Source organism: Scatophagus argus, chromosome 2 (genome assembly GCF_020382885.2).
Source record: "Scatophagus argus isolate fScaArg1 chromosome 2, fScaArg1.pri, whole genome shotgun sequence".
Classification (NCBI taxonomy): Eukaryota; Metazoa; Chordata; class Actinopteri; family Scatophagidae; genus Scatophagus; species Scatophagus argus.
In genome coordinates this window covers 26,079,823-26,106,031 of record NC_058494.1, presented here as the reverse complement: position 1 = coordinate 26,106,031, position 26,209 = coordinate 26,079,823, and the positions used below count along the sequence as shown (strand labels likewise).

The window sequence follows — 26,209 nt, the reverse complement described above, 5'->3', positions numbered from 1 at the left end:
TTCAGGCGGTGCAGCTGCTTACAGACCAAACGCATTGTTAGGTTTTGTTTTGTAGTAACAGAAAGTGACTGCGCAGTCGTGATTGGGTGGCGGAGCCGCTGGTTGGAGTTCCCGTCCATCCACCCGCCTGAATGAATTTCAAGCAGCACTCAGCTGTCAGTCGTGACGTTTCACCTCCTTTTCAATCACATCAAATAACTAATTCAATCCAAACTTCCCAGGAAATAAAAATACTTCCGACACTGAGTTTGTACTTTTGTCAGGTCAGTGAGCTGTACTGCAGCCGGCCACCAGGGGGCGATCCAGATGTTTGGAGCTCTCATGTCGTCCATCCTCATATCCAGTCAATGGGTCAAACAGAGACAGCGAACTGAAAGCATCACATTTCACTCCATGTACAGTTTGGATTTTCACACACTGAAGTCAAACATGAGAGCAGCAGTCGCACACTTTGATCCATGTTACACTGTCCAAGTATTCCTGTGTCTGATTCAAGTCAACAGGCAGCTTCCACAACAAGTGAAGGAGCTGCTGGACAAATCTGTAGGTGGGAACATTAGTGAGCCAAAAGGTTTGGATTTCAGCTTTTGTGTTTGTGTTTCACATTCTTATTTTATCTACCACACATTTAAGACAAATGACATTCAAATGTGTTTTCAGCTTTGGCTCATTCCTCACATTCTCACTTTGTAGGAGCTGCTGGATTATTGGTCTTTTGATTTGTTTGGTCTGGTTGCCACGGTGATATGCATGCTTTGGGTCACGTGAGCAGCGCAAATGACAGCCATAGGCTGCATGAGGGGCCAAATCAGCTGCACTGTGGGAGGAGAGAGGCGAGTTTGGTCGCTTTTGTCCCACACTCACAAACAGCGCACTTTTCCCATCATATGTGCGTGTGGAATCAGAAAGCCGCTGTAGCAGCCGTTTGGTTTCTCATTAAATGTCGTGAAACTTACCTGGACTCAGCGCGCTTCTCTGGAAGTGCAGCAGCGCGTCATACAGACCTACAGGACCTAATCTCTACGTCTCCAGAGACTTTAAAGGGACCGGGAAGTCGCAGTATTTGTCAACAGAAAGGCAGAAAGTGATCGCTCGCAGCGCAAAGGAATCAGCGAGACAAAGCGCCACATCATACATCTGTCATGGAGGACAGGTAAGCTCACCTGTGCATGTGCGTGTGTGTGTGTGAGAAGGAGTCCGGACTGCATCAGTGTCGAAGTGTCTCCGTGTGGAACATTTGAATGAAGGACTGCTGCTCGGATATGCGCTGTCTGTGCGTCATGTTTGCTCTGCGCTCTGAATGACGTCTGCACTTTGTCGCTTGTATATGCGAAGCTTTATGATGTTCAAGGAGGAACGCTGATGCTGCTTTGTTGAGATGAATTATTCTGACTTATTGTTCATTGTGGATGAATTGAAATGCAACGCTCTGCTGAAAACTGAATGAGACGTGGTTAAAATGAGTCAAACAAATGACGCTGCCTCGTGCTCTGACATGGAGTCTGGGAAAAGGCAAAGCAAACTCACTGAAAGGCTTGTGGTGTAATTTCTAAGTAAGCTGTGATGAGCTAAAGTTGTAGTATGCAATGCCATATGACAGCATGAAGTGGTCATGTTATGTTCTGGTTTTGATTGAAGAAAAAGCTCCAGCTGTTTTAAAAAGGTCCAACTGTTTAAGGGCCTGTAAGCTGGAAGGTAAAACTATGTAGTGTGAAATTGTTTATGGTAGTGAAACACTGTTTATGTAACCTCATTGTAATCACTGTGAACCTGAAAAGAACATTTTATTGTAATCTTGCATAAAACAATTATTTTTTTCTTAAAAAATGTTACACAAAGAGGCCTGGAAATAATGGTGTCTAATGCCAGCTGAAACTGGAAGCCAGCCCAGGGAAGAGAAATATTGGTGTAAACTGTGTTTTAGAAGTAATTAAAAATAAATAAATCAGTTCAGTTCTATTCAATTCATTTTATTTATATAGCACCTTATACAATCAAACTTGTCTCTAGATGCTTTACAGAAACCCAGAGCCTGAACCCCCGAGCAAGCAGACAGTGACAAGGAAAAAGCTCCCTTTTAACAGGAAGAAACCTTGAACAGGACCCGATTCACAAGGGAGAACCATCCTGCTGATAGTCAGCCAGGTGAAAGAGGGGGAGAAGAGCTAGACAGGACAGAGAGGATGAAAGAGAGAGAGAGAGAGAGAGAAACATACATGCAATAAACATAATAAATTACAGGGACAAACATGACTGGTTGTTATAACTGGAATTCTGAAGACTATGTATTGTATGTATTTGTTTTTCAGCCGATCTGTTGTTTAAGTTAGTTATAATAGCACTACATAGAAGAACAACATGGGCAGATGTCGACAGTAGACACTGGGTTTGTCAGAGGATGCAGTTCAACATGTAGATCTGGATGGAGAGAGACCTGCAGAGAGATACAGAGAGAGAAAGAAAGGGATGAAGAGACACAAAACTACAAGGAGACCTGGACACACAGTTAGTGACATAAAATAATGAATTATATGTTGATCTGATGAGAGGAGAGGAGGTGGGGGAGTAGAGATGGTGGTGGTGTTGGGGAGGTGGGGGAGTAGAGATGGTGGTGGTGTTGTGGAGGTGGGGGAACTGCTTGGTGGTTCATGTTTGTGTCCCCCGGCAGCATAGGCCTGTAGCAGCTTAGCCATGATAGAGATTAAAGGTTAACAGTTAGTCAGACCTGTTCTACCTGTGGCTGTCTGTCAAGAAGTGACTGTAACTATGCCTATGTAGTGGGTCTGAAATAGCCTCATATAGACACCCCCTCTTTTTCACTTTTATATTTGAACCTTAAATTAACGTAGACACAAGCAGTTCACCAAAAAACGTTACTACTTTGCACCAGAAGAGGGTGCTCTAACACCAGTGGGTCCAAGCAAGCAGTCTCTGCTCTGCTCTGCTCTGCTCTGCTCTGAGCATGTGCAGAGAATAAATGTGCCGAGCAGCAGCATCAAGCTAACAGCTCTCTTGTTTGTTGGATTCACGGCCGCACAGACACACTGACATTTAGTCACTCTAGGCCGCTGCCTGAGTGACTTATGCTGCCGGACCAGAGACCTCTAGCTCTGGCGCCGGTAACACCTACCAGCCCTACACGCTTTGTTTGAGGCTAACTATATGCTTTGCTAAACAGAAAGGTTTTAAGTCTGGTCTTAAAAGTGGAAGTGGTGTCTGCCTGTCGAACCCAGATTGGCAGCTGGTTCCACAGCAGGGGTGCCTGATAGCTAAAGGCTCGTCCTCCCGTTCTACTTTTATGAATTCTGGGAACTGCAAGTAAACCTGCACTCTGTGATCTGAGTGTTCTATTGGGAATATATGGGACTATTAGATCCTGCAGGTATGATGGGGCGAGTCCATTTAGGGCCTTATATGTAAGTAGGAGAATTTTAAAGTCTATTCTGAATTCTACCGGAAGCCAGTGAAGAGAAGTTAAGATGGGGGAGATATGATCCCTTTTACTGAGTAATTTACAGAGTAATTTGGACATCCTGATAATAGTGAGTTGCAGTAGTCCAGCCTAGAAATAACAAAAGCATGAACAAGTTTTTCAGCATCACTCTGAGAGAGGACACTCCTAATCTTAGCAATATTACGGAGGTGAAAGAAGGCGGTCTTAGAGGTCTGTTTAATGTGATGGATAAATGACACGTCCTGATCGAAGATAACGCAGAGGTTCCTCGCAGTCGTACTGGAGGCCAAAGTAATGCCGCCCAGAGAGAGAATATTATCAGCTATTCTAGTTCTAAGATGTTTCGGGCCAAGAACAATGACCTCAGTTTTGTCTGAGTTTAATAATAAAAAATTGGAGGTCCATCCAGTCCTTTATGTCCTTAAGACACACCTGGAGCCTGGCTAACGGCTTTGTTTCTTCAGGCTTTGAGGATAAGTACAACTGAGTGTCATCAGCATAACAATGAAAGTTTATGCCATGTTTCTGAATAATATTTCCTAGAGATAGCATGTATAAGGTGAACAGGATCGGCCCAAGCATTGAACCCTGTGGAACACCGAGGCTAACCCTTAAATGTGAAGAGGAAACATCATTAACGTGAACAAAGTGAAATCTATCTGATAAATATGATTTAAACCAGCGCAGCGCAGTCCCTGTGATTCTAGTCTCATGTTCTAATCTGTGTAATAAAATGCTGTGATCTACAGTGTCAGAAACAGCACTGAGATCCAGTAGAACGAGTATGGAGACAAGTCCGCGGTCTGATGCCATGAGGAGGTCATTTGTAACTTTAACCTGTGCTGCTTCTGTACTGTGATGGGCTCTGAAGCCAGACTGAAACACTTCAAAGAGACTGTTCCTGTGTAGGTGATCAATCAACTGATTTGCAAACACTCTTTCAAGTATTTTAGAGAAAAATGGGAGGTTGAATATCGGCCTATAGTTTGCTAAGATGTCTGGGTCAAGTGAAGGTTTTTTAAGCAAAGGTCTGATATTGGTAGAAATAAGAGCCACACCACCCCAGGTGGGATGAACTGCTGCTGGCTAGCTGTCGGGGCTACTGGCTATGATCTACAGTACGGAGGTGGGCCTCTAACTCACTCAGCCTCGCCTCCAAAGCTACGAATAAGCTACACTTTCTACACATCTCACTCTCACTAAAGGAGGCAGAGGAATAGCTAAACATTTCACACACCTTGCAGAAGACGGGAGAAGTCATGCTAGCACTAAGCTAAGCTGAGCGGGGATCGGGGAAGGAAAGAATCCAGAGGATCGTGCGGTTAATAAACTTTTCCTAAAGTGCTTGTGTACTTATTTGTCAAAACCAACCACAGTGAAAGCTAACACAAAGTATGTTGATTGAAGTAAATCCACACCACCGAACACCAAACGCAGGACAGAGCAGAAACAGGAAGTGGCGCAATATTACAGTCAGAAAAGTGGATGTCAGCTGGTTTGTTCTTCTCTTGTTGTTTTCTTCTGAATATTTGATGCCAGGTTGAACTGAGTCTGAGGATGAAATGTGATTTCTACATGCAGCTGTTTGTCTTCATGTTGCATCTGAGTGAAGGTTGATGAAGATCAGTGATGAGGAAGCTTCTGAAGGTTCATTCTGACTTTGTTTCTTCCTCCAGGGTGGAACCTGGTGGAGATCAGTGGCTGAAACCTGGACTGAGGAAGTGTAAGTGTGTGTTCACTTTGATTCATGAAAACAAGGCAGCACACGTTAAAGCAGTTCAGATGTAAAGCTTGTGTCTCTGCATTCAGACAGAAGATCCAACAAGATGAGTCACTGTGAAGTTCTGATCTAATGAACAGTCAGTCTGTTAATGAAGCAGCAAATGAAGCCATCAGGTGTGTCAGATGACAAACTGCTGCTGTATTGTGTCTCGTTCTCTCCATCAGATGCCTGTGAACTCACAGTGGACACAAACACAGTAAACACAAACCTCAAACTGTCTGACAACAACAGGAAGGTGACATTTGAGACAGAGGAGCAGCCTCATCCTGATCACCCAGAGAGGTTTGACTACTGTCAGCTGCTGTGTAGAACTGGTCTGACTGGTCGTCATTACTGGGAGGTCGAGTGGACTGGAGGAGTTTATTTATCAGTGGCTTACAAAGGAATCACAAGGAAAGGATACAGTGATGACTGTCTGTTTGGAGGGAATCATCAGTCCTGGAGTCTGAGGTGCTCTGATGAAGGTTTCTCTGTGTGGCACAATAAGAGAAGAACAGACCTCCGTTCCTCCCCCTCCTCCTCCCCCGCCTCCTCCTTCCCCTCCTCCTCCTCCTCATCCCCCAACCCCTCCTTCCCCTCCTCCTCCTCCTCTGTCTCTCACAGAGTTGCAGTGTATGTGGACTGTCCTGCTGGCACGCTGTCCTTCTACAGAGTCTCCTGTGACACTCTGATCCACCTCCACACCTTCAACGCCACATTCACTGAACCTCTTCATGCTGGATTTGGGTTCTGTTCATTCGGTTCAGTGTCTCTGTGTTCAGTGTAGGAGGGAGAGTCTCCTCCTGTTAGAGAAACACACACACTTTTTGTACGTCTCGCTAACTCATTATCACAAGACAACATCTCTTTCTCTTTGTCCTTTCTGGTAAATTGAAATATTTTCAGGTACATCAGTTTGTCGTCTTAGTTTGTTATAAAATATGATGACGCAGTTTTTGTAAATTGGATCAGCTATCAGAAAACAAAGCAGTGATTTGTTAAACAAGAATTCAGGACCAGTCCAGGGAGAACCCTGCCGCTCAACCACTAAATACCTCCAAAGGTCCTCTGTCCCTTCCCTCGACAGGTCAGGTGGGGCCTCCAGGTGACAGGGTGGATTCGGCTTATTCTGCTGCATCCCACAGATTGTCGATCTGGTTGGGATCTGTTGACTCTGCAGGCCGTTGTTGTGGTCCTTAGGCATTCCTGAACTGGTTTTGAAATGTGACGGTGTACATTGTCCAGCTGGGGGGAGGCTAAGTTTGTGAAGGAAAGAGCCGTTGCCATGGGATGGGGAGGTGTATTTGGTCTGCACTCTGGCCCGGGAGACGGACACCCTCTCTACATTTAAGAGAAGACATAAAACCGTCCTCTTTGATAAAGCTTCTAGTTAGGGCTGGCTTAGACTAGTTATGCTGCTATAGGCTTAGACTGCTGGGGATCTCCCATGATGCACTGAGCTTCTCTCTTCTCTAACTCTCCCTCTGGACACATTCATGTCCCATTAACACAGTAGTTCCCAAACTGGAGGGTGCACCCCTGTGGGGGGAATGTGAGGCTCCGGTTCAGTCTGTCAGATCAGTCCAGAACACGTACTGACGTTACTGCAGGGAGCACAGTGAGTGTGCGGCGTCCTGTTAGCTCAAACACTGTTGCCGTAATGCAGTCCAGAGTGTCGGGACCAGATTTTGAGCTGTCATTTAAAGGGACAGTTCACCCCAAAAACAAACACAAATCTGCTGCCTTTCACCTGTAGTTCTGTTGACCCATCTGATAGTTGCCTTCGCTTCAATGTCATGGAAGCAGATGACACGAAAAGAAAAACTCAACAGCAGCGTCTCCAAAAATCATAAGCCGGTCACTCTGGATAATCCACAGAGCTCGAAGTTAGCAGTTTCAGACAGGAACTGCTTTCTTTCTGTGTTGTTATGCAGAAGGAAACATGACTCAGCACAACAGGCAGAGCCGTGTTCATCACACTGCTGAGTCGTGTTCGACTCGAGCACACAGGCCGAATCCTCCGGTGGGTCTGGACAACAAACAGACAGCGGTTTGTTCTGAGACTGGACCCGAGACAGAAACCTCAGCTGCAGGGAGGACACTGGACTGACAGCACCTGAACAGCATCACTGGACAGGTGGTTTTCACAGTTCAGTGATTAAAGGTGATCTGTTGCAGGTGAATATTGTAAAGTATTTGATAAGATAAGCACACACACACACACACAGCGTAGTGTGTAATTAATGAGGGAAGGCAGCAGGTGATAATAGTAAGAAACTACAAAGTGGAGCCAAAATCCCCTCTGGATATGAGCGCCGCCATCTTGTTCTGGTGATGTCATTTGGAGCCAGAGTCTTTGCAGTAGGGACGGGAAAGTGGAGCCGCAGTATCGAGTTCCCGCTCACACACCCATCTGAGCCAATCAGGAGCAGGACTCAGCTGTCCATCATGACTTACAGCATCAAATGACAAATTAAAAGCAAACTGATCAGAAAAAAATGAACCCTTGAACAAACATCAGGAGACAGTGAGGGACAGTGAACTGAACTCACTGGTTTTCTGAGCCTCCACTCAGCCACAGAAGCAAACTAAAGCTGGCGATCCTCCCTCTCATTTCAATAACAGCCGTTTACTTTCACTTTCTCTCAGCTGCTGACGCAGACTACTTTGTGGCTCCACTAAAAGGTAAATGTGTGTTTTTCTCTAATGACTCGTGTTATGTGACTGTTTGTGCCTTCCGTTACTTTGACTCGATCCTCACAGTCCAAAGTGTTTGAATGTGTGGCAGGAGTCGAGTCTGTCGGCCGACACGATCGACCGCTCGGCTCTTGTGCTTTTTAGCAGAAGACGTTTGAAAGAGTGAAAAGCGGCTTCAGCTGTGATGCTAACAGATGCTAACAGTCAGGAATCAGTGGGAAAGCTTGTTTATTCACACACTTTGTTTGTTTGTTTGTTTGTTAGTTTGTTCGGGAGAAAACGCCTCAAGGCTGTCACGTTCATTACCGTAAAGATGAGAGTAGAGACGCACTTCAGTCTGTCCGCCTGTGCTGTGTGGGTCATGAGCTCCTGGACTGATAGCACAAGTACTCACATTCCAATTCAAATAAGTTTTGACAGCAGACTGTGTGTCCCTCAAGCTGTGGTGTGTTGACATCAGGCAGCTCTGTGTCCTCCTCCTCACAGTGTTTTTAATGCTGCCAGCTTGTTAAGTAGCAGCAGACGTTACCATGGCAATGCAGCCAGGTGAGAAGAGAAGGAGAGTCACCTTGGAGACACTGAAGACTCTGGATCAGATGCTGACATGTGAATCCTGTTTTGTTGTCCAGCCCTCTGATCCTAAAATTCCTCCTGTAAAATTCAGGATAGGCTTTAAAATTCTTCTCCTCACATATAAAGGGTGAGTCACCATCATATCTGAAAGAGTTGATAATTCACTTTAAAAAGTAGATTGGGAACAAGAGCCTTCAGTTATCAAGCTCCTCTACTGTGGAACCATCTTCCGGTTTCGGTCTGGCAGGCGGACACCCTCTATACATTTAAGAGTAGACTTAAAGAGTTAGACTTAATCTGGTGCAGCAATGTAGGAAAAATACACTGTGCCATGACTGCATGTCTTTACTATACAGAAAGGACTTTGCTTATATTTTGTGGCTAAGGAAATGAAGGAAACGAAGCCGCTCAACAGCCTCACGTCTGCCTTCTGCTTACTGACCGTAGAGGAAAGACGTCTTTAAGGACGACGACCTTCTTCAGAGTAAGTAGAATTATTTATTGATGTGACTGATACTGTGGACCTCCTGTGTACTTATTATTTCATCTGCTGACATGTTTTATTGTGTGTGAAGCCTCACAGAGAGATGAGAGGAGCAGCTATGAGTTTAAGTGCAGCAGCCAGTGGATTTGTTGTCTTCCTCCTCTCTGTGTCAGGTACTGTATATCTACAGTTACATTCACTGCATTCAAAGAGGGGAATGTGGCAACATGTGGGCTGAAGCTCACATGTGGAAATCAGTGGATCAGAGTTGTGTGAAGGGAAAACTTCCCAGAAACACTTTGGATCATTTCTGTTTGATTTTGTGTCAGTTGTAATGAATATCAGGAAGATGTTCTGCTGTGTTGGCCAACATGTGTTGCTGTTGTCTTTTGCATAAAGTAGCTGTGTGCTAAACACTTTGACATGCTGTGAAGTGAGAATATTGTGGCTTTTATTCCTAACTGTTTCCTCCTCAGCCTGTTTCATTTGCTCTAAAGCCGACCCTGCTTGTAGAAGCTGCAGCTCTCGTGGAGGACGATTAGTTTCTCTCTGCAGCTTCTTTTATGACAGTGAAGTTTTTTGGAGGGATGTTGGTCTCACAGTGAAGTCGCCACATACTGACTGAACGGCTCTCATATTATCATACGTCTGCACCAAACCCTGCTAGTTCATGTTGTGCTGTCTGACCTCAGTGTGATGTTTCCACCCTCAGAACTGACGGTTGTTTCAGCTTTTATTTTTATGTCAAAGTTTGCTGCTGAAAACAGTTTCTCACGCCTCATTGTTCTGTTTTTCTTTTTAGTCTTCACACGTCAGTCAGCAGCAGCCTGAGCACAGAGTGAACAGAGAGAGAACTAACCAAGACAAACACAGACTCTCTCATAATGAATATTTGTCCTCTTATCCTGGTCAGTAAAGCACATTAAAGGTCACAGGTCCAATACATTCCTGTTGACTTGACTGCACCTTCAGACTGGATGATGTCCTGCCTCAGTGCACACAGAGATGAAGTGTAGGAAGCATGTGTACATCTTCCACTCTTCCTCTGCACTGACTGTGTAGAAGTGAGCAAACACTTTGTGTTTGGACTTCTGTCTCTTTGTGGTCCCTCTGGTTTCATTCAGGAATAACATCCAAAAAGTCATCAAACATTATTTGTAACAGGAGTCAGAGAATAAAACAGGAAGTTAACTGAAGTTCCTCATTTTGACTGTGACTCCTGATGTGCTCTGTGTTACAGTGGTACAGGGTCAGGATGGCTGGGCAGTGACTTACACTCCTACTGAGATCTGTGCCTTAAGAGGATCAACAGTGGACATGAGATGCACCTACACATACCCATCCAGTATGAATGGCCTGAAAACCACCGTTGAGGAAACATTCTGGTTTGCTCGACAGGATGGAAATGAACCTTTGGATCTGACAACAGACCCACAGTATTCAGGTCGTGTGGATGTTCAGTGTGGTGACAACGACTGCACTCTGAGAATCACAGACCTGAGAGAGAGCGACTCAGCTGAGTACAAGTTCAGGTTCATAATAAACCAACCTGGTGGCAGATATTCTGGATTACCTGGAGTCACTTTGTCTGTCACAGGTGACATTTTCATTCTTATGTTAATTATTTCCAAATATTCAACATCTAGAAAACAGTGATATAAATGTGTTGTGTGTGTTCACAGTTTTGTCTAAACTAACTCTCCTGTTTCTTCTTCACAGATCCAGATCTGCAGGTGCAGGTGAGACCATCTTCATCTTCTACCTGGGCTGAGCTGACGTGTCACAGCAGTTGTCGTCTACCTGCTCGTCCTTCCTTCGTCTGGTACAAAAATGGAGAGAAAATTCAGACACAAACATCTTCTTCTTATTCAGTATACTTTGGTGATGCAGACAGTTATTCCTGTGCTGTAGCAGGACATGAGGATTCCCCCTCTCCTCCAGTGTGTGAGTGTCCTATAAAGTCTTCACTAACACACTAGTGGACCCTTATGACTCCATGTGTTTTAATATGGAGACCCTCATTGTGACTGTTCACACAATTGTTTTATATTTCAGGTGTTCGTGGTCAATCCTGCAACAAAGTGACGTACGCTGACAGACGCATCTGTGCTGTCAAAGGCTCATCAGTGGACATTTTTTGCACTTACAACAGTCATGAATCTATCAGGTCTAAATTGTGGTCCAGTCCTGGACGTAGTCTCCAGTGGCAGAGTCCCTCACAGCTGGACTCTCAGCGTCGTGTTCAGGTCCTTGATGAAGGTGGAGGACGCTCCACTCTGAGAATCAGTGACCTGAGAGAGAGCGACTCAGCTGAGTATCGCTTCACATTCACAGCAGGAAGCTTTGAATGGGGGAGGAGTTTACCTGCTACAACTCTGACTGTCACAGGTACTGATGAACTCAAAGTGATGTAAACACACCAACACAGGACATTTAAAGTCACAGAACATGTCAGGAATGATCCATCATCATTAGTTTGTGTACTTCCTGTTGTGCAGTACTACTACTTATAGAAAGTGTACCTGCTGTGTTGACATGTATGTACATCTACCATGGATTTCTTTCAGAGCCAGTGATTGTAATCTTGTTTAATGTTCTCATATCCAGATGTGCAGGTTCAGGTGAGCAGAATATCAGTCAGTCAGTCTTATACTGAGGCAGAGCTGAAGTGTCACAGCAGCTGCAGTCCAGCAGCTCGTCTTTCCTACGTCTGGTTCAGGAATGGAACGAAAATCTCAGGGGTGGAAACGTCTTCTTATAAAGATGGCTTTTATGTGGGAGACGTCGTCTCTTGTGCTCTGAAAGGACATGAGGATTACGTCTCTGCCTCAGTGTGTGAGTTTACTCCACTGTGTCAGGACAACAAACACACACACAACACAAAGAATTATTTCTAAAACATTATGACACAAACACCAAACTAAAGTGCTAAAGTATGAGGTCCATAAGAAAAACAATATTTAGATATATGTTGTAATACAGTATTTGAATTCTTTTGAATTTGATGCCTGTAACACGTTTCCAACAAGTTGGTTTGTTGGCAAAGAAAGACTTCCTTGTAACTGTAACTTAAATGAGAGGCCTGTCAGCACAGACAGACTGAGCAAACAGGACCTGGACACTGCCAGCATGTATAGAGAAGAATGTGTGGAGTTGTTGACAATAACAAATTCTTAACGGCTTGTTATGGTCACTTCTCACCATCAGGAGTCCAAACAAAGACAGATCCAGGATCAGAACTCTGGACAGCCGCAGGGATAAATACAAATAAACTCAGAGAAAGACATTTAAATTAAAATAGTCAGTGGTCTGATAACATGTTGTCAACTTTGACTAATGCATGTTCATATGTCCTCCAGATGGTCCAAAGCTTCCCTCTGTGTCAGTGAGTCCCTCTGCTGAGATAGTGGAGGGCAGTTCAGTGACTCTGAGCTGCAGCAGTGATGCTAACCCAGCAGCTAATTACACCTGGTACAAAACTAATGGAAATGGAGTCAGTTTTAAATCCCAGCTTGTCTTCAGGTCCGTCCAGTCCTCTGACTCTGGACAGTATTACTGTACAGCTGAGAACGAGCTGGGGAGGACGACGTCTGAGTCCATCTCTGTGGATGTGAAATGTGAGTAATATTCAGTATTCAGAAACAACATCCAGTGTATAAATCTTTTAGGGTTTAATGACTTGAAAATGGTCTTTGTGTGGATGAATACATTCTTAAAATCTGCTGCTAATCTTTGTTAAATCTTGTCCTCCAGCTGGTCCAAAGCTTCCCTCTGTGTCAGTGAGTCCCTCTGCTGAGATAGTGGAGGGCAGTTCAGTGACTCTGAGCTGCAGCAGTGATGCTAACCCAGCAGCTAATTACACCTGGTACAAAGAGGATGAAGACTCACCAAAAGCATCAGGACAGAACTTCACCATCACTGACTTCAGAGCGGAACACAGTGGGAATTATTCCTGTGAAGCCCAGAACATAAGAGGAAGTCATAGGAACACCTTACATCTGACTGTTGTGGCAGGTAAGTTATCTCCATTCACCTGCACTCACACACCTGTTGACTGCACCTGACCACAGTCACATATTAATGTGTAACAACTCAAAACTGGCGCAAAGAAAGTCAAATTTCTTGTCTGCATTTGTAGACAGTTTTCCTGTAGCTGTGCTCATGGAGGAACCTCCATCATGTCAGAGGTGGATGACTGAGTGATTAACACACAGTATCAGCTGCAAAGTGATTCGTCAGTCAGGTCCGACTACTGAGCTTCATCACACGTCTGTCTGTATTTCCAGGAACTTCATCAGTAATAAGGAACATCATCAGGTCGACTCTGGTGGTCTTCATGTTGATCCTTCTTCTTCTTCTCCTGAGTCTGTGGATGAGGTAAAACAATCAGAGTCCATCAGTTCAGTCATTTCTCTTTGGTTTTCTTCTTCAGACTTCCTTTGGTTTTAGTCTTGTGATTTTCATTATGTCAAATTGTTGTGTTTGTTGGACTCCATCCAATCCAGGAAGAAGAAAACTCTGAGCTCCACCACTGAAGCACATGAACCTGTAGAGACGATAGAGGTGAGAGAGAGAGGCCCTGCTGACCAAACTTCTCCTGTATCACAGTTACAAGAAGTCGGCTTTTAAATGCTCTGACAGTGAAGAAGGTGTGAAGTGAACTCGTGTTTAAAATCCAACTTGCTGAGCAGAAGTCAGTCATGTGTTTGGTCGGACGAAGAAGTGAGTTTTGGATAAAATCTACCGATTTGCCGGTTTCACGAATGTGTCGTCTGTCCCCATCAGTTGGACTCTTGTCCAGCGTATGAGAACGTCTCAGACTTGACTGCAGCGCAGACAGAAGACACAGCAGCAGGAAGACGTGCTGTGAAGTCCAGTCAGCTTCGAGCCTCCTGCAGCCAATAAAACTTCAGATTTACAGTCTCAGTCACAAGTGAAAGTTTACACAAGTTTTGTGTGATTTTGTTCAGCTGCAGGTGAACCAGAGGCGGGACTCACCTGATGGAAACAAAGCAGGACGACACTGAAGTATCAGAGTGGAGAGCGAGGCTGTGGAGGAGGTGGACACATTTACCTTCACCTCCAACAGTTTTCATGTTCAGGTTTCAGCAGCAGCAGCAGCACAGACAGTCAGTAACAGTCAGTAACAGTCAGTAACAGTCAGTAACAGCATGTGGCAGAAAGTTCAGAAGAATGTGGCAGCTTGAACTGAATCCTGTCCAGGTGTCAAACATGATTTATTGATCAGATCAGCTGATGATCAGGTGGTGTGTGACTGACTGACTTATAACTTCCTGCTTAAAGCATGTAAGCTTATTTTTGCCTGTAGAGTTTGTCATATCAGAGAAATTTTGACTGTAGATGTCATGAGAAATGTTCATTTGAAATGAAAAAACATAATAAATAAGTTTAGAAAAACCCTGATGAGCCTGTGGGTTTGCACCCGTCCTGGCTGACAAAGCCAATAACGTCTGTTCAAACACTGACAGACATAAAGATGGACGACGCGTTTTAACTTCCTCCCGCTGCAGAAAAGTCAAATCTGCTGGATACGAGTGCTGCCATCTTGTGCTGATGGGGTCATCCACAGTCTGCGACTGCGCAGTCGTGATCGGGTGGCGGAGCCGCTGGTTGGAGTTCCCGTCCATCCACCCGCCTGAATGAATTTCAAGCAGCACTCAGCTGTCAGTCGTCACGTTTCACCTCCTTTTTAATCACATCAAATAACTAATTCAATCCAAACTTCCCAGGAAATAAAAATACTTCCGACACTGAGTTTGTACTTTTGTCAGGTCAGTGAGCTGTACTGCAGCCGGCCACCAGGGGGCGATCCAGATGTTTGGAGCTCTCATGTCGTCCATCCTCATATCCAGTCAATGGGTCAAACAGAGACAGCGAACTGAAAGCATCACATTTCACTCCATGTACAGTTTGGATTTTCACACACTGAAGTCAAACATGAGAGCAGCAGTCGCACACTTTGATCCATGTTACACTGTCCAAGTATTCCTGTGTCTGATTCAAGTCAACAGGCAGCTTCCACAACAAGTGAAGGAGCTGCTGGACAAATCTGTAGGTGGGAACATTAGTGAGCCAAAAGGTTTGGATTTCAGCTTTTGTGTTTGTGTTTCACATTCTTATTTTATCTACCACACATTTAAGACAAATGACATTCAAATGTGTTTTCAGCTTTGGCTCATTCCTCACATTCTCACTTTGTAGGAGCTGCTGGATTATTGGTCTTTTGATTTGTTTGGTCTGGTTGCCACGGTGATATGCATACTTTGGGTCACGTGAGCAGCGCAAATGACAGCCATAGGCTGCACGAGGGGCCAAATCAGCTGCACTGTGGGAGGAGAGAGGCGAGTTTGGTCGCCGTAGTTTTTGTTCAGTTTGATCGCTTTTGTCCCACACTCACAAACGGCGCACTTTTCCCATCATATGTGCGTGTGGAATCAGAAAGCCGCTGTAGCAGCCGTTTGGTTTCTCATTAAATGTCGTGAAACTTACCTGGACTCAGCGCGCTTCTCTGGAAGTGCAGCAGCGCGTCATACAGACCTACAGGACCTAATCTCTACGTCTCCAGAGACTTTAAAGGGACCGGGAAGTCGCAGTATTTGTCAACAGAAAGGCAGAAAGTGATCGCTCGCAGCGCAAAGGAATCAGCGAGACAAAGCGCCACATCATACATCTGTCATGGAGGACAGGTAAGCTCACCTGTGCGTGTGTGTGTGTGCGTGTGTGTGGAGAAGGAGTCCGGACTGCATCAGTGTCGAAGTGTCTCCGTGTGGAACATTTGAATGAAGGACTGCTGCTCGGATATGCGCTGTCTGTGCGTCATGTTTGCTCTGCGCTCTGAATGACGTCTGCACTTTGTCGCTTGTATATGCGAAGCTTTATGATGTTCAAGGAGGAACGCTGATGCTGCTTTGTTGAGATGAATTATTCTGATTTATTGTTCATTGTGGATGAATTGAAATGCAACGCTCTGCTGAAAACTGAATGAGACGTGGTTAAAATGAGTCAAACAAATGACGCTGCCTCGTGCTCTGACATGGAGTCTGGGAAAAGGCAAAGCAAACTCACTGAAAGGCTTGTGGTGTAATTTCTAAGTAAGCTGTGATGAGCTAAAGTTGTAGTATGCAATGCCATATGACAGCATGAAGTGGTCATGTTATGTTCTGGTTTTGATTGAAGAAAAAGCTCCAGCTGTTTTAAAAATGATGAATACTTTTAAATTGAATTATTCTTTACATAGCTCGCAAGTGTGACGGTGACGACATTCCTTGGCGCTGTGACCTGGTTTGACACATCCATAACACAGTTTATTGTCTTTTATGAATATTCGTCGTTCATCAAGGGATTTTTCTTTGAACTTTGTGCACTTGGACAGTTGATGCTTGTCGTCTTTGCACCACATGCAGACAGGCTTTTCTTTTCCATTGTTTGATCTGAAGTTTTCAATGTTTGCATTGGTTTGAGTGCTGAAGACGCTTACTTTACTTCCCTTTGTATCATTTGTGCTTCTTCTGCTATAGGATGAGCTCGATGAGTGCAGAGCATGCAGGGAAGTGATTGGGTTACATGCTATCTCAGCTTCTACTGACACAAATGTGGCAAAGTCTTCAAAAGTGGGGAAATCTAAACCTTCCATGAGGACCATTGAAACCCGACGGTTCCAACGGACTGCTAGCCAATCAGGAATTTTCAGTGTTAGCTTTTGGTTTTCTTCACAATCATTCAGTATTTCTAAACCTTTCACATGAGGCATGGCTTGGTGACAAGCATTTAGGAAATCAGAAAAGGCCCTTAATCCTTCAGCATCTTTAGCATGTACCTTTGGCCATTTTGATAGCTTGTCCCTGAAGGCCCTTGGGATAACAAATGGCTGTCCGTAGCGTTGATTGAGCTTATTCCATGCATCTCTGTATGCTTCATCATCATTTCTATAAAAGGTGCCTTCAATACATTTGTGAGCAGGACCACTGACACGTTTCTTTAAATAATAAAGTTTGTCAGCTGATGAGATACCTTTTTTATCCATCAGTGACATGAATGAAGCTCTCCATTCAATGTAGTGGATAGGGTCTCCACTAAACACTGTGGGCATTGGCATGGGGAGTCTGTTGATGGTTATGCTGTCTTGTATCGCTTGGGCTAGAGAGGAGATATCAGTGGAGGGATTTGGTGGAACAATGGAAGGGTCTTATACACAATACACAAAGTGAGTGGCAGGGTTATGTCTGTTGTATATACTGTCTATTTGCTGTAAGGGCTGACTGTCAGTTTCCTGTCTGATTTCTCTGTCATAGCTTTCCAGTCTGACACGTGCAACCGCTATGTCCCTTTCTGCTTGTAAACGTTCTAATTCAGACTCCATCATTATTATTTTATCCTTTTGTTTTCTTTCTTCCTCCATTAGTTTACATTGAGCCTCCTTTGCAGCGAGCTCTGCGGCGGCTTCAGCCCTCTTTGCAGTCAGGATTGATGTTTCAGATAAGTGACTGCTAGCAGACTGAGAAGCAGTCCCATATACGGAGTGGGCATAGTCATGCTCGTGTAGCTGACGGAGTTTGCGCCTTTCACGTTCTGCATCAAAGCAATCATCTATTCCAGATATGCGTTCATTGATTATTTTCATAATGTCTCTGGTGACAGCCTCACAAGCATCTATTCTGCGTCTCAGATCAGTGGTTGGTATGACACCACGTCTTATTTCATTGTAAGCTTTCAGAATGTCATCTTTTCCATTTTCAATGGTGTCTGCCATGTTAGCCAGTTCCATATCTGAAGCGTTTTTCTTTAAGTCTTCTTTGGCAGATCTGATTTGAACTTTCCATTGTTCATAAAGACTAAGCAATCTCCTTTCCTTTTCACTCTGTTCCTCCTTTTGATAGCCAAGAAATGTCTCAGTGGGCACACTTTTGCGTTCTGAATGTCGTAATGACCTTAATTCTTCAGTGTAATCTATTTTGTGTTGAAGCTCAACTAGTTGTATCTTTTTCATTTCAGTTAGTTCCTTTAATTCCTGCTTTGACGAGCCTTCTTCATCCTTTTGATTTAGCAAGCCTTTACCTTCATCAATTTCTGCTTGTAATTGATTCATCTGTTCACTAACCGTCACTTCACGACGCGTTGCTGCAGCGCTGCTCTGTGTCTTGCCGTGCCGTTAATCGTTGAGTTCACAGACGGTCGATTGCTGGGTGAAGTTCTCCCTGTAGCACACCCTCCGACAGATGGTGAGAGACTCGACTGATGGTTTTAAGGTTTATTGCCGATCCATAAACCAGCTCTATGAACCAACGTGAGAACGATCACATCTCCGTTTCCACCTCTGTCCACAATAAACGGTTAACATCCACAGTACGTTTCAATCAAAGAGTTTACATATAAAGTGTATATACATGTATAACAAACAATCAGTTAATTCAGAAATAATTAAAAATCAACACACACCAACCTTGTGCCTCCTCGGGGGGTTGCAATAATCAATTCAGATGTTGTGTCGTTTCTGTTTTGCTGTCTTAAAAAGTTTTCTCCTGTAACTTACTTTTCTCGTTTGCCGTTAATTCCTTCTTATCCCAACAGCTGTTTGGTTTCCCCGGCAACGACACACAAGGAGTCAGTGCGATGTAGTGATTTTCAAAATAAAATCTCTCTATTTACAAAACAACCGTTAACTCAATAACGGGCGTAACATATAATTACATTTTTTACATACATACATACATTACACACACAAAACAAGAAACAGCAAATACAAAACAAAAGAAATGGGTTTGCTATACTGACTGAACCTTATAACTTACAAAAGTAGTTTTTTGCCTCATTTCGTCCACTGGCGATGCTCCGTCTGGATTGAAATGGCCTCCTTTCCAAGTGAAACGCGCCAATCTTTGACTTGTAGGGTTGTCCTCGGCCATTTTGCAGGGGCTACAATTGAACCAACTCAACAATCTGAGTGACCCAGACTGTTCTAATTTAACTGAGGAGTTGACAATATTCATACTTAATATTTCAAGTTGGCCCAATGATTTAGATACTTTTAGTTGGACTGACTAAGGAAAAAATTCATTTTTACAGTGAAGTTCCTTGGGGTAGTAATGGATGACAAAATAAACTGGAAGCCTCACATAAAGCATGTACAAAGCAAACTGGAGCAAAAGGAGCATTTCTGTTCTGAGCAAAGTAAAACACATTGTGGACCACATGTCACTCCACATTCTCTACTGTTCAATGATTTGGTCATATTTACATTACTGTGCAGTGGTTTGGGGCAATACTTACAAATGTACAATACAAGCACTATCCATACTGCAAAAAACAGCCATAAGAATAATTCATAATGCTGGTTATAGGGATCACACCAATTCATTATTGTTACAGTCAGGATTATTACAATTCACTGACCTGGTTAATTTTCAAACAGTACAAATCATGTACAAAATAAAAACAAAAAAGAGATCCCAATTTATGACGGTGATCCATGAAAACATCACACGTTCATCACACGTTCTTCCCAGCCAACCTCTTCCTCTGAATGCTCTCCTGCACTTCCTCCACCACCACCAGGTCTCCTTGTGGTCTTTCCCCCTTCCAGGTGACACCCCTCGTACCTTCCTACCTGTCTCCCTGATCACTTTAGCTGTAGTTACCCAGTCGCTTTTGGGTTTTGAAGAGTTTGTCAGCCATGTTGGCCCTCAGTGTGAACTCACATCCTGAACTTAATCTGGACCTCCAGTACTTATTGAATCAAATGTCCAATGCAAAGATGTTAACATGCAAACAGTCTCAACAATCCGTTCTGAAAATGAAGTCAATCCTATTGTCTGTGTCAGAGACTCAAACAGCCCCAAATCTCACCTGAAAATGATCACCTGAACAAACCAACATTTTCCTCTCCAGGGCTGTTTGAATGATTTCACTAGAATTCCATTTTAACTGAGATCCCAAACATGTTTTTGGATGAAAACTGGTCAAAATGACTCAGTCACATGTCAATCCTCAGGATTTTATGTGGACATAGAATAGTTATGCTAATGGAGTCCAACTGAAACTTTCATCTATTTATTTATTTTCCTCCTCTTCTCCTCCCCAAAGCACAAATAATATGGGCTGATAAGACTTTGTACGTGTATTTAAATACACGTGTGTGTACTTGGGTGCATGCGTATGTATACATGTGTGGATTTTGTTTGTTTAAAAGACGGCTCAGCCCCCTGTGGTCCTTGTTTTGCGTGGGTTTGCATACAGTTTGTATCACTTTTGTTTTTTGAGGAAAGTTAAAAGTTACTACAAAGTAAATGGCAAAACAACCCAAAAACACAGAATTAAAAACAGATAAAATTCTTGTTTCTCTACTGCCATCCATGAGAGAGACAAAGCCTGGTCCAAGGTTAGACCCAGAGGTGAGCAACAAAGAAATATCTGATCTGGATTTGGCCTTCCTCTCTCTGATTAGGAAGACCAAATCATCTTATTATCAGTCAACTTTCTCTGCCTGTGACAGAACCACTAAATTGGGGAACACAATAGCATCTCTTAAGAGCTCATCTCGGTCACACCTCCCTCCTCAAATCAAAGAAGGACGTGGACACATCACAGACAGACCATCAATCACCATTTCCGCTCTTCTGGTCTTTAGTTTGATGTGGTTCCAGATCCCCCATCTGTCCACCAGATGGAGTCCAAACTGTCTCAGCTCCTGTTAACTCCACATCAGAGGTATCAGAAGCTCTCTGTAGATTAAAATCTGCCAAACTGCTGGTGCAGATAATCTTGGCCTGTATCTTCTTTGTCTAAGCATCCCCCTAATCTGTCCATACTGGGCACAAAATGTTTGTAACAGACATTATTCCTGCTTCGTGGAGCAGCACTACAGTAAGTGGTGATATCTGGAATCTTAACAGCTACTGTCCAATATCTAAAGTGCCTGTCTCACCAAAACTCCTAGAATCACTGGTTAAATGTCAGGTGGGCTCCTTTATTGACTCACTAAACACACTACAGCCACAGCAGTCTGCTTTAACTGGTCACAGCACAATAACAGCTGCAGTCTCAGTCAGTTAATCTGATCCCTGATACAAACGGCACCAGGAGTTTATCCACTCATGTGTTTTTGTTTCAGTCTGTCTGTGTGAAGCATCAAACTGTCTGTCTCTTTGTCATGTCTGTCTCTGTTTAGGTGAACAGAGTGGAGTGTGTGAGTTCACTGAACGCTCCTCACTGATATGGCGCCATCTGGTGGAACAATGTAGGTATTGCACTGTGGCATGACTGCATGTGTCTTCAATATGCAGGTGAGACTTGGCTTCTGTTTAGCAGCTAAACACATCCTGTGTGTGTGTGTGTGTGTGTCCTTTGTGAGGATCTTAAGAATGACAAACAAGTGAAGGAAAGTTTCAGCCATAACAATAACCAGAAAATTGTCAGTCAATTAAAAAATAAAGAAGAAAATCAAACAGAAAAGTATTGAACTGTACTGTTTTAAAGGTCTGTAACTGCAGTTGGACACAACGCAGAGTCTTCAGGATCTCTTGGACCTCAGCAAGTTTATTTATGAAAGACAACATGTGAAACTCTAACAGTAACTGTTACAACTTCAGTCAATGTCTGCAACCCAGCAGAAAACACACAGAGAGGAAAAGAAATGTAGAAAATGACAAATCATAAAAGGTGACTGACTGTCTGTCCCCACTGCTGCATGAAAGACATGGAGGACCTTGGACAGCTCCAGGATCAAAGTCCTGATTCAGTATCTGTGATGTTACACTGTCCTCTAGTGGTGAAGTTTGTGTGTCACAGTCAGGCTTCATCACTCTGAGTGCTCCCTCCACTGTCTGCTTTAAAGGCTCAGTCCACCCAAATGACAAAGTACAAATTACATGTGATTCATTTCCTGTCTTTATTTTAATCCCAGTTTATATGTTGGACATCTCTGCACTCAGTTTGTCCATCTGAAGCACCTAAACAGCCCAAAGTCATTAAAACGTCTTCTGATTAACATCATTATATCAGCATTGTGTGTCCATGCCGGATCCTCCCAGTCCTCTTGCTGATGTGTGTCACATGTTCATGTTTTGTTAACAGAAACGAACACCTTTAGAGTTTGTAACACAGCGCAGCTTTGTTGTGAAGTGGGCGTTTACTGGCACTTGGCTCGTCATGTATGTTAATAATCTAAAGAGGAAGGAAACGAAGCCGCTCAACAGCCTCACATCTGCCTTCTGCTTACTGACCGTAGAGGAAAGACGTCTTTAAGGACGACGACCTTCTTCAGAGTAAGTAGAATTATTTATTGATGTGACTGATACTGTGGACCTCCTGTGTACTTATTATTTCATCTGCTGACATGTTTTATTGTGTGTGAAGCCTCCCAGAGAGATGAGAGGAGCAGCTATGAGTTTAAGTGCAGCAGCCAGTGGATTTGTTGTCTTCCTCCTCTCTGTGTCAGGTACTGTATATCTACAGTTACATTCACTGCATTCAAAGAGGGGAATGTGGCAACATGTGGGCTGAAGCTCACATGTGGAAATCAGTGGATCAGAGTTGTGTGAAGGGAAAACTTCCCAGAAACACTTTGGATCATTTCTGTTTGATTTTGTGTCAGTTGTAATGAATATCAGGAAGATGTTCTGCTGTGTTGGCCAACATGTGTTGCTGTTGTCTTTTGCATAAAGTAGCTGTGTGCTAAACACTTTGACATGCTGTGAAGTGAGAATATTGTGGCTTTTATTCCTAACTGTTTCCTCCTCATCCTGTTTCATTTGCTCTAAAGCCGACCCTGCTTGTAGAAGCTGCAGCTCTCGTGGAGGACGATTAGTTTCTCTCTGCAGCTTCTTTTATGACAGTGAAGTTTTTTGGAGGGATGTTGGTCTCACAGTGAAGTCGCCACATACTGACTGAACGGCTCTCATATTATCATACGTCTGCACCAAACCCTGCTAGTTCATGTTGTGCTGTCTGACCTCAGTGTGATGTTTCCACCCTCAGAGCTGACGGTTGTTTCACCTTTTATCTTAGTGTCAAAGTTTGCTGCTGAAAACAGTTTCTCACACCTCAGTGTTCTGCTTTTCTTTTTAGTCTTCACACGTCAGTCAGCAGCAGCCTGAGCACAGAGTGAACAGAGAGAGAACTAACCAAGACAAACACAGACTCTCTCATAATGAATATTTGTCCTCTTATCCTGGTCAGTAAAGCTAATAGACTAAATAAAGACTAATAAAGCCACCTTTCTTTTCAATAACAGTCATAAGCCTTCCATTCATGGAGTCTGTCAGTTTCTCGATCTGTTGACGATCAACTTGTTGTGGAGCAGCAACCACACCCTCCCAGACTGTTCAGAGAGGTTTACTGTTCTCCTTCACCGTATGTCTCCCGTTTAAGAAGGAACCACAAGTTCTCTCTGCTGCTTCATTGCACCTCAGTGTATACCAGTACTACTCTGCTGTGCAATACTCTGCTGTCATGATTGTACTGTTACGCAATAATACTACTCAGTCGTGCAATACATTGACTTGTGCAATACCACTATGCTGCTGTGCATACTCTGCACCTTATTTATGTATTCCTTGCAACTGTAAATATTTCTTAGATCGGCTTGTATATCTGTTTATATTTTTAGCTGTACATATTGTTGTACATTTTAGAACCTTTATTCTATTTACCTGCTCTAATCTACTGCTTCTTCCTCTGCATCTGTTGGCCTGCTCTGAACGACATCTCACTGTAGTGACAAGAAAGGCTTCTATTCTATTCTGTTCTATTCTGTTCTGTTCTGTTCTGTTCTGTTCTGTTCTGTTCTGTTCTGTTCTGTTCAATAGGGTTTAGGTCATCTTGAAGGCCTTTACTGGTCAGCCACACAGTGGAGTACTTTCATGCATGTGATAGAGCACTGTCCTGCATAAAAATCATGGTCTTCTTGACAGATGCAGACTTTTCCCTGTGCTGCTGCTTGAAGAAAGTGTCTTCTGAAAACTGGCAGTAGGTGTCGGAGTTGATTTTGAGTCCATTTTGAACCGGAAAAGGTCCAACTAGCTCATCTTTAATAATCCCAGCCCAAACCAGCACCCCACCTCCACCTTGCAGCACTGGAGAATCATGGCTTCCTGCGAGCTTCACGTTTGATTCTTGTCAAATCTTTGGTAGTTAATTTGAGTCTTTTTCTCTCAACGTGTTTTTTGCAACCCTGTTGACTATTTGCAACAAAACGTTGATGGTTCTGTCATCACGCATCAAAATCTCAGCAGTTTCAAGAGTCCTGCATCCCTCTGGAAGACTTTTACAATTTTTGGCTTTTTAGAGTCAGTTAAATCTCTTTTTTGGGCCCATTTTGACTGAGACACACCTTGATATAAGGTCTTTATCTCCTGAGGTCACACCCTCCCTCATCACAACAGTACAGATCAGCTGATATGCTTACATCCAAGACGTATTCAGATTTATACAGCTTGGAGTTGTACACATGATGCATAAAATGATGATATGGTCAGAATACTCACTTGCCTAATAATTGTGCTCACAGTGGATGTAAAATGTCTTTCATTTGCTTTGTGTGTGGAGGACTTTTTGTTGACTCATGAGATTCACTTTTCAGACATTTTGTTGACAGTTTGTAGAATGAATGGACCAAAGCAGAAACAACCAGAAGTAACAAATATTCCTGTGTCCCAACACTGATAAAATATGATCAACAGCTGATAACATATTTGTTCCAGTTCAGTTCTAGTTAGACAGATGCATGATTGGTCTGATAATTGAGGATCTTGAAGCTTGTCCAGGTCACCTTCCCCCAAATCATATTGGTAGTTTGATCCACTTTGTCCTCTGAGCTGACTGTGAACTGAAGTTCCTCATTTTGATTGTGACTCCTGATGTGCTCTGTGTTACAGTGGTACAGGGTCAGGATGGCTGGGCAGTGACTTACACTCCTACTGAGATCTGTGCCTTAAGAGGATCAACAGTGGACATGATATGCACCTACACATACCCATCCAGTATGAATGGCCTGAAAACCGCCGTTGAGGAAACAACCTGGTTTGTTAAAATGAACAGAAATGAACCTGTGGATCTGACAACAGACCCACAGTATTCAGGTCGTGTGGATGTTCAGTGTGGTGACAACAACTGCACTCTGAGAATCACAGACCTGAGAGAGAGCGACTCAGCTGAGTACAAGTTCATGTTCAAATTAAGCCAACATAATGAGAGATTTACTGGTTCACCTGGAGTCACTTTGTCTGTCACAGGTAACATTTTCATCTGAATATTTATTCTCACTTACGTTGGTGTGTGTGTGTGTGTGTGTGTGTGTGTGTGTGTGTGTGCTTGTTGACAGTTGAGTCCAAAATGAAGACTTCTGTTCTTCATTAGCACATTTAGATGTCCAGGTGAAGGTGAGCAGATCAGGGGTCTCCCAGTCTTCTAACTCAGCAGAGCTGAAGTGTCACAGCAGATGTCCTCGACCTGAACGTCTTCACTACATCTGGTACAAGAATGGACAGAAGATTGAGGGACAAACATCTCGTCTTTATTCAGTGTCCTCTGGTCCTGCAGACAGCTTTTCCTGTGCTGTAGAAGGATATGAGGCCTTCCGCTCTCCTCCAGTGTGTGAGTTTACTTCCAGTCTTCCACTAACACACCGTCTGGAGGAGCCTTTAACCTTTTGTACTGGACCTTAACTACATGGAACTCAGTGGTGTTTGGTGGTTCGTTGTGCAGAATTGGATGAAAACTAAATCACTGCCTCATGAGATTGTAGACACGTTGGATAAAAATCTTTTATCTGCTGCCTTGACTGTAAACTTTAAGTTTCAGTAAATTTACAAAACAACATTAGACTTTATAACTTCTTTGGATCACAAAAAAATTCACAAAAAGTACAAATCATCATAGAAATTCTGATATTCTGTTTCTGTATCATCATTTTCTTGCTCTCCTGTCTTCAGCTCTATTGGACAACTTTTGGACATTTTGAGTCTTGAGTCTTCCTTTCTGATGTGGACCTCAGCTGTCAGCATACAAAATGAAATTAAAAGTTAAATGTGTTCATGTGTTCTCCTCCAGATGGTCCAAAGCTTCCCTCTGTGTCAGTGAGTCCCTCTGCTGAGATAGTGGAGGGCAGTTCAGTGACTCTGAACTGCAGCAGTGATGCTAACCCAGCAGCTAATTACACCTGGTACAAAACTAATGGAAATGGAGTCAGTTTTAAATCCCAGCTTGTCTTCAGCTCCATCCAGTC

The 26,209-nt window shown here is 43.5% G+C and overlaps 2 protein-coding genes and 1 long non-coding RNA gene across 7 annotated transcripts in view; all 3 read left to right on the top strand.

Annotated features, from left to right (window-relative positions):
• Positions 1-26,209, top strand: part of LOC124050932 (titin-like) — a 226,840-nt gene that overhangs the window by 197,388 nt on the left and 3,243 nt on the right. For 2 of the 5 annotated variants that reach the window (XM_046373954.1, XM_046373948.1), the window contains exons 25-29: positions 10,690-10,914; positions 11,026-11,358; positions 11,578-11,805; positions 24,861-25,217; positions 25,342-25,578. In XM_046373954.1, coding sequence (XP_046229910.1) covers positions 10,690-10,914; positions 11,026-11,358; positions 11,578-11,805; positions 24,861-25,217; positions 25,342-25,578 — 1,380 coding nt within the window. Of the gene's footprint in view, positions 1-10,689; positions 10,915-11,025; positions 11,359-11,577; positions 11,806-12,329; positions 12,588-12,723; positions 12,985-24,860; positions 25,218-25,341; positions 26,029-26,209 lie in introns of those variants that run through there. The other 3 variants (XM_046373922.1, XM_046373940.1, XM_046373930.1) reach the window with 3 other exon arrangements.
• LOC124051059 (stonustoxin subunit alpha-like) lies at positions 5,054-6,033 on the top strand. The gene is made up of 2 exons (XM_046374099.1): positions 5,054-5,177; positions 5,402-6,033. The coding sequence occupies exons 1-2, from the start codon at positions 5,084-5,086 to the stop codon at positions 6,001-6,003; spliced, it is 696 nt and encodes a 231-aa protein (XP_046230055.1). The 5' UTR covers positions 5,054-5,083; the 3' UTR covers positions 6,004-6,033.
• On the top strand, positions 7,914-9,759 carry LOC124051128. Its single transcript, XR_006841771.1, has 3 exons — positions 7,914-8,613; positions 8,843-8,970; positions 9,062-9,759. It is a non-coding gene; the product is annotated as an uncharacterized LOC124051128 (long non-coding RNA).